The following is a 16,073-nucleotide window of genomic DNA, read 5'->3' as shown; positions in this document are numbered from 1 at the left end:
CGTTCCCAACTTTGAGCGTGATTCAGGAACACGAAAAAGGTTCTAAAACATCTGAACGTCCAGTTTCCAGCTCTCCATACATATTATCACGTGTACATTCTATGAAATTCACGAGACGCGGTTTCCACAGAGGAGTTTGTCCTCGTCTGCTCTCAATAAATGAACAATGACAATCGACTTTTCAAATAGTGAAGTTTGGCAAACATATTTTTCCAACTAGGGAAAAAAAGAAATAATCACTTACTCTGAGATCATCTATAATTTTATTTATTTGTTGTGTGCTTTCCTTCCTTTCCATAAAAGCGTATCGGCAGACATCAGACAGGCTATCATCTGCCTCAGTGCAATTTAACAAGGTAATGGCTCTCTGGTGATTTACAAACCAGGGTGGATGGGAGGACTCCTTCCTCATGGGAGGACACGGGGGAAGGAAGGCTTTAACTTCAGTGGGAACGACTGCAGCCCGTAAAAATCATTTCATCTCAAACACACAAAGCACTTTTAGAATTTACATTGGCAGTCCTAAATGAAGGCCCACAAAAGAAGCAAAGTGAGTGCTGACGACGCTGTGCGAGGGGAGGCGGATACTCCAGGTGCGACGTGTGAGATGTGTAATTTAATTGAGTTTTTTTACTGTTTTTATGAAAAACTATTGATCCAGATCAAATCAGTCAACGTTTTCCCAGAAAGTCTCCCAGGAGATTCCCGACAACCATCACAGGACCGAGATATAAACTCTCTTTGATTCCAGGGTGCCCTTAAAATATATAACAAGGCAAACATGTGGAGACGTATGAGACAGACAGGCTTATTTTAAAGTTAATGTATTGAAAAATGTTCCCCGTGTGATTTCAAATTGATCCTTTTTTTCCTTTTTGCTCATAGAAATAAAGGTAAAAATCAATAAAGAACACAAAGAAAAACACACACATACAGTGTTTTAGTCTAATTGTTTTCCTGTCTTTAATATGGCAGAAAAATGCTTCTGTTTTCATTCTTCGTTCAATGAATTGACTTTTTGGCACCTCCGACCTTTATGAGTTTGTGCAGAAACAGTAAAGTGAGGCGCTATAAATAATAGCAGAGTTGGGATTGCGAAGGTCTTCTCCTCCTTCATATGTTTTTTTTTTTTTTGCCGGCACATCATTAGAGCACCGCGTGGTTTACCTTCAGTTCTCCCGCAATTTCTATTCCCTGACTTCAACCATAAATAAGCGGACCTCAAAGTCCGAGCTTTAGAGGAACTCGGTGACATTTGAGAAATATGCTTTTCATTTTATTCGCAGAGAATTAGATGAGAAGATAGATACCGCGCTCGGATGAGGGCGGCATCGATCTTCTGACTCAAATTTTCGGCGAGAGAAGTAAAGTGCATTTCCCGAAAAGACCACCATTCCTTCATACTAAGCTCCTGCAAAAATGAGGATGAATCCCATTTCCGACATATTTATACAATCTTTTTGTGACCCAGGGTTGCCAATCCCAGCATACCAAATGGGTGTACTAACCACTACTCCACCATCTACCCCCTCTTTGAAAGTTAAACACACACACACACACACACACCTCAATGCCATCCCGAGTCAATGCAATTAAAACAGTGAAGTAGATAAAGGGACGCTATACGATTCAATTCACACTTTACATTGCACGAATCTGATCTCGTGAATTAAAATGAGCAGCGAGTTAATGTAATGGCTCACACACCAGCAAAAGCAGTTGGAAACAGCAACCTGATAGTGACAGCCATTATGATAATGGCATACTTAACATTTTTTTTTTTTTCTTTGAAGGTGAAAAAAGATGAGGAAATACTGTGCGCTTTAGCATGATACTGTTTTTATGTTCTCTTTAATCCTCTTGCACCACGCCGAGCGGTCGGCGGGATCAGTGTCTTCTGTAGGTTATCTCGCTTGCCGGATGTGTCATCGGTCAGTGTTATTTTGCCAGACATCCCCAATGGACATTTTTCGCCGCTGTAAATACTACACGGCGGGATATCATTGGCATGTTGCTTGGAGCTGATACACCGTTGGGAGCATTCCTCTCAATTTCTCTCTCAAGTTTCAAGTGGAACTAATGCCTCCGTGCTTCAATTTGCACCACCTTTGGGCAAAGTTTGGTTCATCTCGCCCCGTTTGCCGCTTTCCATTGATTTTTGTATGCATTTGCGCCGCCGCCTCTAAATGTTTTTTTTTTTTTTTTTTTTTTTTTTTAAATTCTGTCTGAAGGTAGGGCACGAGAGTGAGACAGACAAGTTGAATCCAAAGGGAGGAAGGAGCAGTGGGGACGATGAAACAGACAGGGGGTGTGTGTTTATCAAGCGTTTCATAGTCGGCGTAGTGATCCGGGATCAATTGACGTTCTCAGATCAGTGGGGACGGTATGATCAAGGGAAGCCTACGGTCACTGAACCCAGATCAGCTGTCGGAAAGGACGGATAATTAGGGAACTGGAGAGAATATTCAGAAACAGATGGGAGAATGGAGGCGACATGTGTGGTAGAGCGAGAGAGAGAGAGAGAGAGAGAGAGAGAGAGAGAGAGAGAGAGAGAGAGGGGGAATAAGAGAGGCAGTCTCTCTCCATGAGAGTGTCAGCTAAATGCATAAAATGTTGAACAAAATTAGTCTGTGTGTTTGAAAGAGGGCTGGAAGAAAGTGGGAGGGACAAACCGACGAAGAGGAGAAGAGGAAGATGGGATCGATGGGGGGAAAAAATAGGCGGAAAGAAGCAGGAGGCAAAGTTGAAAGGCAGATTCAGGTTGAGCTAAAGAGGGAGATGAATAGATGGAGAGTCTGGGAGGGAGATAGAGACAGAAATATAAATATATTGGCCTGTAACGGATGTACTTCTCTTCGGCAACACAGATTCCTCCCCACACCGTGCCAGTAAAGCAAATTTGAATTTGAGAGAGTTCTTGGCAGAGAGGAAAACTTGGTTGGAGAGGCGTGAGGAGGCAGGAGGAGGATGAAAAAAAAAACCAGGGATATATGAACGTGCACTCAGTGTGTGTGTGTGTGTGTGTGTGTGTGTGTGTGTGTGTGTGTGTGTGTGTGTGTGTGTGTGTGTGTGTGTGTGTGTGTGTGTGTGTGTGTGTGTGTGTGTGTGTGTGTGTGTGTGTGTGTGTGTGTGTGCGTGTGTGTGCGTGTGTGTGTGTGTCTGTGTGTGTAGTGAGAGAATCCCCTCTCTTCCTGAATGTTTGAAGTTGAAAGAGCATGAGAAAGATTGAGGGAGGAGGTGGAGGAGGAAGAAGACGAGTTGGCGAAAATAGCTGCTGTGACCAGATCAACAGTTGAACCTTTGGGGAGTATCGAGTCTCGGGTTTGAGCTGCCGACAAGAACCGCTGTCTGGACACACACACACACACACACACACACACACACACACACACACACACACACACACACACACACACACACACACACACACACCATACAAAAAGTCTTGTACGCTGATAAGCAGATCTTGTACTCGGTGTGTCATCAGCACAACACAAACGCTGCAACTTCACAGCCCAAAAGTCTCCAGACACTGTTTGGAAACCTCTCACGCTTTCATAGTTAACACATAGAATTGCAGAGCAGCGGGAGGATTGGTTGGCTGATGCATTTTTCTCTCTGTAGGTTCCAAGTTATTTTTCCTTTGTCTCGACTTTCACTCGACATGAAAAAGACAGGACTCACCGTGATCATTTCTCATCACTCTCCTGGAGAGACCCAACCTGCGTCAATGCATCTCACTGCTGGCGCAACTTCCTGGAGTGAAATTCTAATCAGGTTTTTAGATCTAATCCATCCATTTGACCAGTTATATGCATCTTTAGAGTTACAAGCCACTGCAGTCACTCCGAGGTGAATATAGGTGAACGTAGAGGCCGACACTGAATCAGACTGATGAGCACTTTTATAGTCATTCACAGGTTAAACATTCTGATTATGCACATAAACTCGAACTCAAATTAAGGATATCCTTGTTATGACTCGAAAGTGCTCACCACTACACCGCCGCGCAGCCCTTTAGATTTAACAGTAAACAAAACTCTTCAATGATTTTCAGTATCCGCTTGTTCTGCATTCGTCCTCAAATGTCCTCTTCATTTAAAAAGGTGCAAACAAGACGTGTCTTATAATGCCCTGAGACGAGAGCTGAGACGTCAGTGACGCTGCCATGAGAGATAGCCAACTAGCATTAGCCTCAAAGCCATGCAGTCAGGGTGAGTTTGTAAAAACATGCATGATGTTTTTTTGGACAGATTGCTTTATTTTGCACCAGAAGGTTTCATAAAAAAATGGCTTTATGTTGAGATTGTAGTCATTTTTGGTAGTAATTGTTTTGTTTTGACATTTTCATCACATATACTCACCACAATAAGCTCGTTATGTCACTATATGACCGGTTTGGCCCACTCAAAAATGAAATTGTGCTGAATGAGGCCCCTGAACTAAAATGTGTTTGACACTTAATCTAAACAAAAGATTGGCGTGATCATAATCGGTTGCGTTGCCAAGCTTTCTTTTGTAACACAAATAATGCATGCAAGACCTCCTAAAAAATATGGCGCATAAGAGCATTAATGTGTGTAAATTAACTTTCATTTGACCGCTATTTTTTGTTCTTATCAAGTCATGGTTCCTCAAGAAAAGTCAAACAGCTCCCACTCATACTGTAAATGAGACTGCTGTAGTAAGAACAGGCTCCATAGACGCACGTTCTATTTCCGACACACTTAATTATTTCAACTTTACTACAGGGAGTGGATTTTCTTTTTAAAAAAAGAAAAAAAATTCTGTGTACTTTAGGAGATGGCTCCTCGAGCTGCGAAGCTCCTTGACCCTCAGTTAACGCTGGTATGCAGCAGGAACTAGTCAGAGGCGCAGAAAGAGAACTGTAGCTAAATCAAAAGCCTCTTTTGTCAGAAACAGGAACATGACTTGTGCAACAGTTGGTGAAGTCATGCAGAATTGACCCAGACTAAAGGAATTAACAGCTGTATGCTTCACATTTTTTTCGACAAAATACCTATTCTGTGGTATCCTGTGCGTGGGTCATAGAGACGAGAGGTTACTGAACAAAATGCTTCTCAGAACTGTGTGACTGTCGGGAATTTAATTATGTGCAGGAATTTTGAAAGCGGACAGGAAGAAAAAAATCCATGTCAGGCCTTTTCATCCTTTGTGCTGATAATCCATCAGGAAATTGTTTGGACCACATTTTTTGCCCCATCATGAGACCAATGCCAGTCTAGGTCTTTATCACCGAGTCCTGCCATGCAGGCTAATTCCTTCATTTTAAAATGGTGAGTTCTTATTTGCTTCTCTAACATGATGCAATGGGTGTTCCTGCACATGTTCGAAGTCGTGGGCTCTGAGCTTAGATCTCCGGGGTTTCATGTCTATGGGAAACTGAACAAGAACGTTACCTCCTCAAGTATATTTTCCTCCCAACGTGCAAAGCGCAGACTCATATCTCGCCTATTAATCCAGTTTATCTCAAAGCTATCACATTCATTACATTCTTTCACCGCAGGACCGAAAGCCAAACAGCAGAGTGTGACCTATTGGCAGACTATTTATGTTGCCCACGTCAGACTAAACAGCACATGGCACATGTACAATTTTCAGTGGCCTCCCAATCGATGCGCCTTCGTAACTAGATATCATATTGTTTTTGAGGATCCATCACACCTGTCCTCGCGCGCAATATACATCGTTTATAATGAAAAAAGAAAGACCAAAGTAAAGGAGAGCGGGAGGGAAAGAGCCTGGAGTCCAAAAAGATTAGAAATGGGTGAGTTGTAAGGGAGAAAGGCGAGGGAGAACAAGAGGGAGGGGATTGAGTGGAGACGAGGGGAAGAGAATTAAGGAGACTGATAGTTGAGCGCAAAGTCCAGAGGGTATGGACAAAGGGTGTGTGTGTGTGTGTGTGTGTGTGTGTGTGTGTGTGTGTGTGTGTGTGTGTGTGTGTGTGTGTGTGTGTGTGTGTGTGTGTGTGTGTGTGTGTGTGTGTGTGTGTGTGAGAGAGAGAAAGTGTGACCGTGTGACACACGCACAGATGCACGCGTGCATGCGCACACACGCACAGAGGATACCTCATGAAGACAAATGTAGTGACCTTGCGCAGTGATAAGGCATGAAGATAAAGTAGTGTTGGATGAAATAACGGAGAAAAAAAAATATGAAGAGAAACGGAAGTGTGTATGTGTGCTTGCGCTGATGTGCAATAGCCACGGACACAAAAAAAAAAAACAACCCAAAAAAAAGCAGACAGATGGAGAGATGGCGAGATAATATTGAGACAGAAAGAGCGACAAAGAGATGATGAGACAAACAGACACAGATGTGGCCCAACACCGAGAAAGACAAACAATAAGGAAGAAAAACAGATAGTGACCGTAACACACTGGGAAACGACACACGCACACTTGTTTAGCAAGACTACACAGTCCCCTTTTTATAAGATTTCGGGGTCTAAATTGGATGCTGCAGCTGCAGTGATGTCGAAGTGGACATGGCATTACTGCAGACGTGGCTCCTTGCGGCTGCTTCAACATCCACCAGTGGAGGTCGGCGGCATTGCACTTGTAGCCACCTTCTGAGTAGAATTGGCGTTAAAAACGTCTAAGATGTCACTTTTAATACATAAACAAGTCCAACTATTAATGTTGTTTTTCCATTATTTACATTAAACTGGTGTGTAACAACCAATAATAAAATAGTGAACGTTTCCACCACGATTGAATGAGAGTGTTGCAGATCATATATCCCTGAGCCCCATTTTAGTTTTAATACTCTATTGGCTTCAGTTATTATAATTTAAAACAATGTTTTTTTAAGTTTGCTCCTTCAATCATGTCAAAACTTGTCATTAAGATAATGGAGCAAATATGTTATTACACTACTGGCATGTTATAACTCTTATAGATATTTGGTAGAAATGATCTGTTACAATTTAAAAATGTGGCTAATAGGGTAAAAAAAAAAGTGACTTTCACAATAAATCAAGTGTCCCATTCCTTTTGCAAAGTTGTGTTGCTTTATTTATTTATTTTTTTTAACTGAGAGAAAGTTTCTGGCAAAAGATGCACCGTGTGCAGATTTTTATGGGGGTGAGTGGAGTTGTGCACCGTGCAAACAAATACAATACAAAGATCACAGTCAAATAAGCCTTTAAAGAATGATAGTTTACCATACAAATGAAAGAAAAAGCCTTCTACTAGGGAGGAAACATCATACATATATCTCCATGGAGAAGAGATGATGAGACGGTTAATAGAAATAAAAAATGAACTGAAGACACGGATCAGCATTTTTTTCCTCATGAGTTTCCCTCGCAGTAAATAAGTTATGGAGGCACTGTAGAAGTAATCATTTACTTTCACAGTAAGTTAAAGTAGAAATAAATTGAAAAAGGACAGATGAAAAGTTAGAAGATGCACTATCATGTAACACCATGACCGTTATTAGAGAGTTGCGGTCAATAAATACGATAATTTGCTGATGACGGTTTGTTTTCAAAGAAACAGCAAACATATAATCTTTAAATCTAAAACACAGGCAGTCCAATAAGTCCAAGAAAAGTCATGTGATCACATGAGTTTAGAGCAGGGGTGGCAAAACATAAGGCCACCAGAGGCTCCAATGCGGCCAAACCGCCAAGCAAATTGTAAAGATTTTAACGAAAACATTTTTATTACAATGGAATCCCGTGAATATACCTTACAAAAACAGATTTGTAACTTTTAGAAGGACAGGGGGTGAAATGTATCAGAATTGGAGGTTGATTTAGATAAATACTGAAATCCAACTTATTTCAACAAATGCTTAAATCTGTTTTATCTGCTGCACATGAACTGACTTTGCATGTGTGTGCAGAAGCAACTTAAAACTAGTGCGCATACAGAAACAGGTCTATCACGCGGCTTCCTGAACTTAAACGTAGGCTTTCTTTTCATTTTTTTTTTTTTCTTCGCCCCGCATGTATCTGCTTTCTTGCAGCCTGGTCATTATACATTCAGCCTTTATTTGCGGAACGCCGACTCTGCATGATGGCGCCAGAGAACAAAACTGAAAAGCCCTTTATTGAGACGGAGCGATAGACGGATAGGCATCTGGATAGACAGGCAGGATGGGGAGGCAGGAAGACAGGCAGCAATCACGCTGCACAAACACTGCAGAGGTCAACGCTATCACGGAAACGAGTGGTTATTTCGTAGCATTTCATCATCATCATCTATCTCGGTCGCTTGCGCTCTCTGCCTCTTTCATGGCTGGATTTCTCATTGATGACAAAGCCATTTATGTCTCTCTTATGTTGTCCCCCCCCCACCATCCCACCTCTCCTTCCTCCCCCGCCCGTCCCCCATGGTCTCTCCCCTATTCTCTTTGCTATTTATGCTTCCTCTGTTTTATTGTTCTTTGTTTTTTCTCTCTCATGCACTTTCTTCCGTCCCTCATTCTCAATTTCCGTCTCCTCTCCCTTCTCTTTGCTCTTTGTCTTGCGTTGCGTCGTTCACACTTACACATCTCTGCTATTTTCTGCTCCTCTCTCTCTCTCTCTCTCTCTCTCTCTCTCTGTCTCTCTCTCTCTCTCTCTCTCACTCTCTCTCTCTCTCTGCCTTCATTACCTCTCCTCTTCCTCCTCCTCTTCTTTCTTACATCATTTTCCCCCCTCTTAACAGTTCGATTCCCTCCTCGACTTCTTATTTCTATTTAACTTTCTTTTATCTCGTGATGTAGATTCGTCTTTCTTCCTCTCCTCTTTTCCTCTCACTGTGGCCTCTCCATCCTTGCGTTGCCTCATTAACACGATTTCCTTTTCTCTTCTCATCACCTTTATGTTTCTCACTGTATTACCACCCATTTTTTTTTCTCTTTCTCTGCTTTCTCCAATATACCAACTTTTCCTCTTATACTTTTCTTTCATTCAAGTCTTCCTTTTTTTTCCCCATTTTATTCTATTTTTCTTTTACCATCTTTTCATAATCAGGGATCTTTTTTCTCATATGCACTTATTTTTTTCTTTTCTCATGTGTAACCTTGTTAAATTGCTTACTTTCCTTTCTTTTCGCTCCCTCCTCACTCTCGTTGGTCTCTTGTTTCGTTAACTTTTTCCTTCTTTCTATCAGATGGTTAAACGCTTTGAGTTGACTAAGTTCCAATTGACACCGTGTGAATAAAAATGGGATTGAATAATAACATCTTCCGGAGTTTCCTTTTCCTTTTATTCTCATTCTCCGTTCTTTTTGTACTTTTCATTGCACATTTCTTCACTTCTGTGCTGACTCTCCCTTCTTCCTTCCCCGAGCAGTCATTCATCCTGTCTCCTCGTTCTTTCTCGTCCCTTCTAATTAACTTTCTGATAATTCCTCATTTTTGAAAAGAGACAAAGACGTAATAATTATTTTGGAAAAAACTTTTTTTATAATTCATTTGGAAACTACTCACTAAAGTTTAAAAAAGAAAAGAAGAAGAAGAAGAATTTAACTTGTGAAACACTTTTTAAGAAAGCATATCTACCTTTGGACATTTTCCTGACGGCCGATGCTCTTTGTTTTCTTCTCCTCCAGCGCTGAGAGATAACCGCATCCAGCTGCACCGCTCGACTTCCACCGAGCTCTCCATCACCATCGCCGAGGTGCAGATGTCCGACGAGGGCGAGTACACCTGCTCCATCTTCACCATGCCGGTCCGCACCGCCCGGGCCACCGTCACCGTGCTAGGTGGGCTGCACAACCACACATCCCGTCACACACTGTGCATATATGAATGTCTACAAACAGACGTTGCTTTGTGCCTTGCTCTGGCACAACCTTAGAAAGCGCGGGGTTCAACCTGCCAAGTTTGTTGTCAAAAGGGGAAAGAAAACAAACATATAAAAGAAAATGCTTGCACCATTTTAATAATTCAGTTCTCACTTTTAGTGAAACTCCCTTCGCTCTAACCTTTCCGTCTCCCGTCTGTCCTTGAAGGAGGATTCCTTTCTGTCAGAGCAATTCAAAGGTTGTTTTTTTTGTTGTTTTTTTCATATTTTGCAGTCTCACGTAGGCTCGTCTGAAAATATTACTTTGTTCTCACCGAGGGCTAATGGTGCAGGATCCTGGTGCTCACACTCAGGCATGTCTCCTTCCAGATTGATTGATGTCTGTGCAAATCAGCCTGACTGCAGTCTGTCTTAATTTCCCTCCCGAACCTGTAAGATTGTGACAAATTTAAATGGATTATATGAAGCCCGTGGCATATTTTCAGATTTTCTCCTCTGTTGTCATGTTGTTTACACCAATTTTGGAAAAATTATAGCCTTTTTCCACCAGCCACTTGGAGATGATGACACACGGGAAATGTATGCCCATCAAATGATTGAATTCTTGAAGTTGTGTGGAAAAGAAGCTGAAATCCACTTTGGCATACTGCTGTGGTATTGTGCCTCCCCACCCCACCAAGTTTAAACACTCTCTTTGCTAAATTACGTCTCACCTTGTAGATGTCCAACGTAACTCTGACTCGGGGAAAGTTGCTGTCAGCTTGAAGCACAGCACCGCTCCGCCGGCAATTTAGTGTCGAACTTGCACAAAGTTTAGAGACTTGTAAGACGCTTGATTTAAAAAGAATCCTCGCAATCAGTGCAGTAAACACAGAGATATCCCGAGGTTTAATCTGTAGCATGGATAAAGCTGCTAAAGCACTGAAAACTATTGCCAGTAATGCAACTCAAGTGCGTCTTGTCGTCAGATCTTTTTATGCCTGGGGAGGAATAATCTGATTCCTCATGTGTAAAATTGCTGGTTTTCCTTTAAAGTAAAAAAAAAAAAAGAAAGGAAAAGCTATTTTGATTTTGTATTCTTGCCGATCTGAAATGTCACAGATTAACTGACAAACATTGAATTATATGTATGTAAATGACGAGAGAGAGAAAGACAGAGACTGAACAAACCATAACGTTGTACTACTGTAGTCTGTAGTGATGCCTTCATTCACTTAGACCCACATCCTTGCTTATACCGTTAACCTTTGTGTAAGGCTTTGACCTCTTATAACTCTCATGTTGAGATAAACCAGCTCCACTCATCCTCTGTGAGATGGATGTTATTACCTATGTGAGATGCTTCCCAGCAGCAAGCAATAAATTGCGGCCTCCCTCTCGGCGGAGAATAGGCCCCTTTATTGATTCAATATTGGGCTAATCAGCTTTGGATCCCCCACAAACAGTCTTTCAAGTATTGATTCTTGTTAGTCGAGTTGTTTCTCTAAAATCGGTGTCAGTTTCTTTTGGCAGTATTCCATAACTTTACTTGAAGACGAGAACAAAACAGTGTGTTTGGCAGTCCCAGTTAATGGCAATATATAACCACAATGGACTCCAAGTACATACAATGGAAAGGCCAGCTGGTCTGGTACTCCTTGGTGAATACGGTGGGCAGATTTACAGCCGACAGTTCCACTTTTCAGACAGACTTGTAATGAAATGGAACCGTTCTTTAAGCTGATAATAAAAAAATAAAAAATCTAATGATATACTGTATAGATTGCAGCAAAAATGCAACTCCACCACTGATATGCAATACATCGCGACTGCAACTTGTGATTTTGAGGACGTTTAATCAAAGCTCATTTCTTCCTCGCGTGCAAATTTGCCAACAAATTCTTGGATGACAAGCCGGAGCCGCACGGGGCTTCTGCCTAAATTCTCTTGGAGAATGCACTTAGTGGAAACAAGAGATGCTAAAATTTTGATAATTCAGGGTGGGGCAGGGCGGCTTATGTTTACACGGCTGCTCCGTAGTGAAGAGGCCAAAGAACACGTTCCTCCTCACATTTTGGGATTAGTCCGTGAGCAGCAGGGGGAGCATCCTCAATAAATCATTTTGTCATAGAAAGTATATATAAGAGCATTAAATGTAGTGATAAAAAATACGAGCCGTTTTTCTGTGAGGGGGAGGGAGAGGATGATGTGAAGTCGGAGGTGAACGCAGGTCTAGTTTACTTCTTGAGGCTCGAATTAGCATTGAGAGCCAGCCCTCAACATTTCCAACAGTTTTGCAGTAATTGTGATTCCAGCATTTTGTATTCGCTGTAATTGACGGCTGTGACACTGTATTCTGCGTTCAATAAATATTTCATGACCCCCGAGAGGGAGCCAGGCCATTAAAAATGTATGGTAAAATGTCTAAAACCCTGTGGACCCCTATGGGAGAATCGGGCCGAGATATCGAGTTTTGGCCCCGGCGTCGTTTGTGTGCGTGCACTTTAAATGTTTGTTTTGACATGTGGGGTTTTTCTGACCGTTGCACACCCCATCACACGTCAGTGCATAACTGCTGAGTGTGGTCAGTTTTAAACGACTGTGTATCTGTGGGAATAAGACGCGAGGCGTGCCGAAGCTCTGACCTGAGCTAAGGGGAGAATAATTTACATCGGCTTTATTCTCTTTTATTCTTCTTGTAGTGAAGAAGGCTCTCGACAGGGCTTCTCCAGCCCATCCTATACTACCAGCAGCATTATTCCCTCATTAATATTCAATGCTATTTTACTGCCAGAGAGCTTCCGCACACAGTGCATTACATCAAATACAGTCACATTAAAAATTGACAACTTTTTATTTTTTTGATGTATACCTTGGCTTCTTCACATCTTTATCTCTTTATCTCTTTAGCTCTTTCCCCACACACCACCTAAATGCTTGAAACTTTTAAAATATTTCAACATTTGGACCCAAATCTTGATTTTCAGCCCATTAAATGCCCGCACCGATCTTCATCTACCTTCATATTCCCGTCTCCTTTCAGCTCTTTCTTTCCCACTCTGCACCCGTCAGCCCTGCTTTCTCCTGCAGTAATGCACAAGACGGCGGCTTGCGGTGGATGGCAAGCCGAATGTTCATTATTTTCAATAGCAGAATGACAGTAAACTCCGCCAACATTTGGAAGACAGTGCCGCCCACAGCGGCTCCAGATGGAGTATGGCAAGTTCAGAAAATGTCCTCCTCTCGCCTTCAACCACGGTGGTGGAGGCAAAGTGGATCGGGAGATATTTGGCCGCATGGATGTGTTGATTTCTTTTTTCACCACGTCTTATTTCCACTTCAGCTTGTGCTCCAAGAGAGTAGTAATTATGCTAAATTGTCTTATTTCAGGCAAGTGTGTGCGAATGTGGAGGAACACCTCGCCAGACAGATGCAGTGTCATGAGATTCTGGTGTGAGGACGGATGTTTCACTTCACTACACCTTTTCTTTTTCACCTGGCATATTGTTGGAGTCCCTCCTTCCCTCTCAGTCATGCCAGTGAGCTGTCACCCAAAGCACCATTCCTTAAAAAATCAGTCTTACCCATTTATTCGAATCCCTGTTACGGCTTTTAGTTAATAAATTCTGGGATTTGTATTTAATCATTTTTTTGTGGAGTATAATTTACTTGACATTTTGAACTGACCTGAGCCACTGAGAACGAACAGTCACACAACCGGCTTGAACTGCAGAAATGCCAGGACTGTCAGTGGTAATGCAGAACTCACGCTGCTGACTTTAAAGGGATAAGGCATTATTATTGTACTCGTCGAATTAATTGCATTTTCACGATCATCTCAGAAGACAGCCGTTCTGCCATTTGGGGCTTCACTGCAAATGTTGAAGCACTTAATATGTGTGCCACAAGTACTGCTGTTAAGTTAATGAAGGATTTTATCATTTTCTTGGGGGAATATATTTTTTTTGTCTGTGTTCGGCTTTCTTCATGCTCCCATCATTTTCTGAAGTCTTGCTAAAAGTCTGGCCTTTTCAATTGTATGAAAAAAAGAGAAAAATAGACACAGCGACAGTTTGTTATTATATTACTGTCTGATTTTCTTGTGAAATTTCTTAATAATGGTTTATTTGAAGATTTTAAGCAACTTCAGCAATAGTTTAATTAACAAAGTCAGGCCCCATTTACATGAAAATGTCTCAAGCAAAAACACATCGTATTTGTGTTTTCATTTCAGAAAGGAAACTTTTACACAGCAACATTTTGTAAAAAATGGATGTCCATTCATACAGAAACGGCAGAAACACTGAAAACGATATAGTTTATAGTTTTTGGAGCGTGGGAGGAATCTTGTGGAAACCAAAACCTGTATGGGAAGAAAATGTAAACATCCACACCGAAAGACTCCTAACTGAACTTGAATGGGAGATATTCTTAAGCGCTAAAGCACCACGCAATAACTTCTGCTATCACATTATTTTGACTTAAAAGGATTGAGATTACTTAATATTCTAAGTATTTTCCATTCTTATTGGAAATGCTTGTTGCTGTTGGTTAAGAGAAAAAATGTTTCCCTTCAATCATTCATCTCTTATACTCTCCTTATTCCTCTTAGCATTGTCGCACCTTGGTCAGACTCGGCTCCCAAACTTGGAATTAAACCCGGTTCACTGCTCCACCATGTAGGCGGATGGCAGTTCTTTCTATTAAGCGCTTTACTTATGAAATGTCGGTAAATATATGTATGGCTCAAAGTGAGTTTCTGCACATTCAGCCTCGTTGTTTCATTAAAAATGATTTCACTACAATCTAGAAATGTGAGAAAGAAATGTGACATCTTCACACGGAATTGTTTGACATTTGAGAGCAACACTGGAAGCAGAAAACACGGGGCATACATTGCTCCAGGGTTAAACTCCAGTGTCGCCATCGAATGCAGCCTCATCTCAAAGAGGTTTGTAGAAACAGTGAGCGACTTTGGCCTTTCCTTCTGAGATTCAAACAGTCATTATGTGCACAGCCTTAATTGGTTGCATATCAGCAAAGCAGAGGAATATTCTAGTGCAGCAGCCATGACAAACACTTATAATGGAGACAGTGGATCTGATGCTTTCTGGAAGGTCATTTAAGCTGCTGTGCAATGACTATGAACCCTCTTCGGTGCACATCGTTGCCAGTCTGCATCATTATATCTTTTTTCTCCCAGCTGGTTTCCATCACAGCTTTCACAACTGACCGAATGAATTCCAGCCTGTCTGTGATACGGTGGGTGCTCTATCGCAATTTGCCTTTGATCCACGTCGCTCCTTACATTTGACGCGCCCCGACTTTGCAAACATATGCATTAGAAGCTCGCTTTTTGGCCGTCTTTGTTTTGTTTTTCCCAGCAACAAGGTCAGCCCTGGAGCGTGGATGTTGTGCCACTCTTCCCTTTCTCGCCCACTCAAAATATTTATGTCTCCCTCTCTCTTTCTAGGTGTGCCCGGGAAACCTCAGATCTCAGGCTTTGAGACCGCCGTACAGGAGGGGCACAAAGTCACCCTGACCTGCACCAGCACCGGCAGCAAACCCCCCGCCAAGCTGCACTGGTACAGAGGAGACGAGAAGCTGGAAGGTGAGAGATACAGATGTCCTGCGTATGTCTGTGTGTTGGGGAATGTTTGTAACGGAAGGTCATACAACTTTGTTAGTTTTCGTACTTTGGCTCATTAAAATAAAAGAAGAAGAAAAGAACGCTGGGATGTGGTCATGTGTGCCTGTGTAGGAGCGTGTGTGTGGGTATGACGGACGCTCTTCAGGAATGTGTTTTCTTCATTGTGTAGTTGTCTTTGTTGTTTGTTTGTGTGTTTGATCCTTCGGTGTGCAGTGTGTGGGATTTGCAAGCGTGTCTCTACATTCGCAGCCCTAAAGCGCACATATGCCTCACGTATGAATGTTTCTGTGTGGTTTTGATTGTGCGTGAGATCACGCTGTGTCTATTGCGTACTCGCCATATTGCCTGCTGCCTCTCTGTGTGCCCTAAACCTGTGTCTGCATATGTGCGTGTGCACCAGCGAGAGAACACGCTGTGAGTGTGCTTGTGCCTTTCCTCCTCATCAGCCTTTCCTCTCCTGATCCGGGAAAGATTTGTGCCTCTGCGTGTGTTCACAATCTGTGTGTGTGTGTGTGTGTGTTTGCTTTTAGTGTATATTGTGTGTGTTTTGTTGGTGAGTATATGTGTGGATCAGCATCTGTGTGTTGTACTGCAACATTTCTGCAACTGGGAGTGACACAACAGAGAGCGGGCGATAGCGTGGGTCGGATCTAGCCGGGGATAACGACAGAATCCAGCAATAAA

At 42.2% G+C, this 16,073-nt stretch overlaps 1 protein-coding gene across 1 annotated transcript in view; it reads left to right on the top strand.

The window, feature by feature from the left end:
* Positions 1–16,073, top strand: part of cadm3 (cell adhesion molecule 3) — a gene marked incomplete at its 3' end in the record, with an annotated part of 90,244 nt that overhangs the window by 47,425 nt on the left and 26,746 nt on the right. The window contains exons 4-5 of the mRNA XM_080474219.1: positions 9,567–9,719; positions 15,213–15,350. Coding sequence (XP_080330345.1) covers positions 9,567–9,719; positions 15,213–15,350 — 291 coding nt within the window. The remainder of the gene's footprint in view (positions 1–9,566; positions 9,720–15,212; positions 15,351–16,073) is intronic.

The sequence above is a fragment of the Lipophrys pholis genome (genome assembly GCF_963383615.2).
Source record: "Lipophrys pholis genome assembly, chromosome: 1".
In the NCBI taxonomy this organism is placed as follows: Eukaryota; Metazoa; Chordata; class Actinopteri; order Blenniiformes; family Blenniidae; genus Lipophrys; species Lipophrys pholis.
The sequence above is the reverse complement of the archived record's forward strand: the minus strand, read 5'-3'. Positions and strand labels throughout refer to the sequence as shown.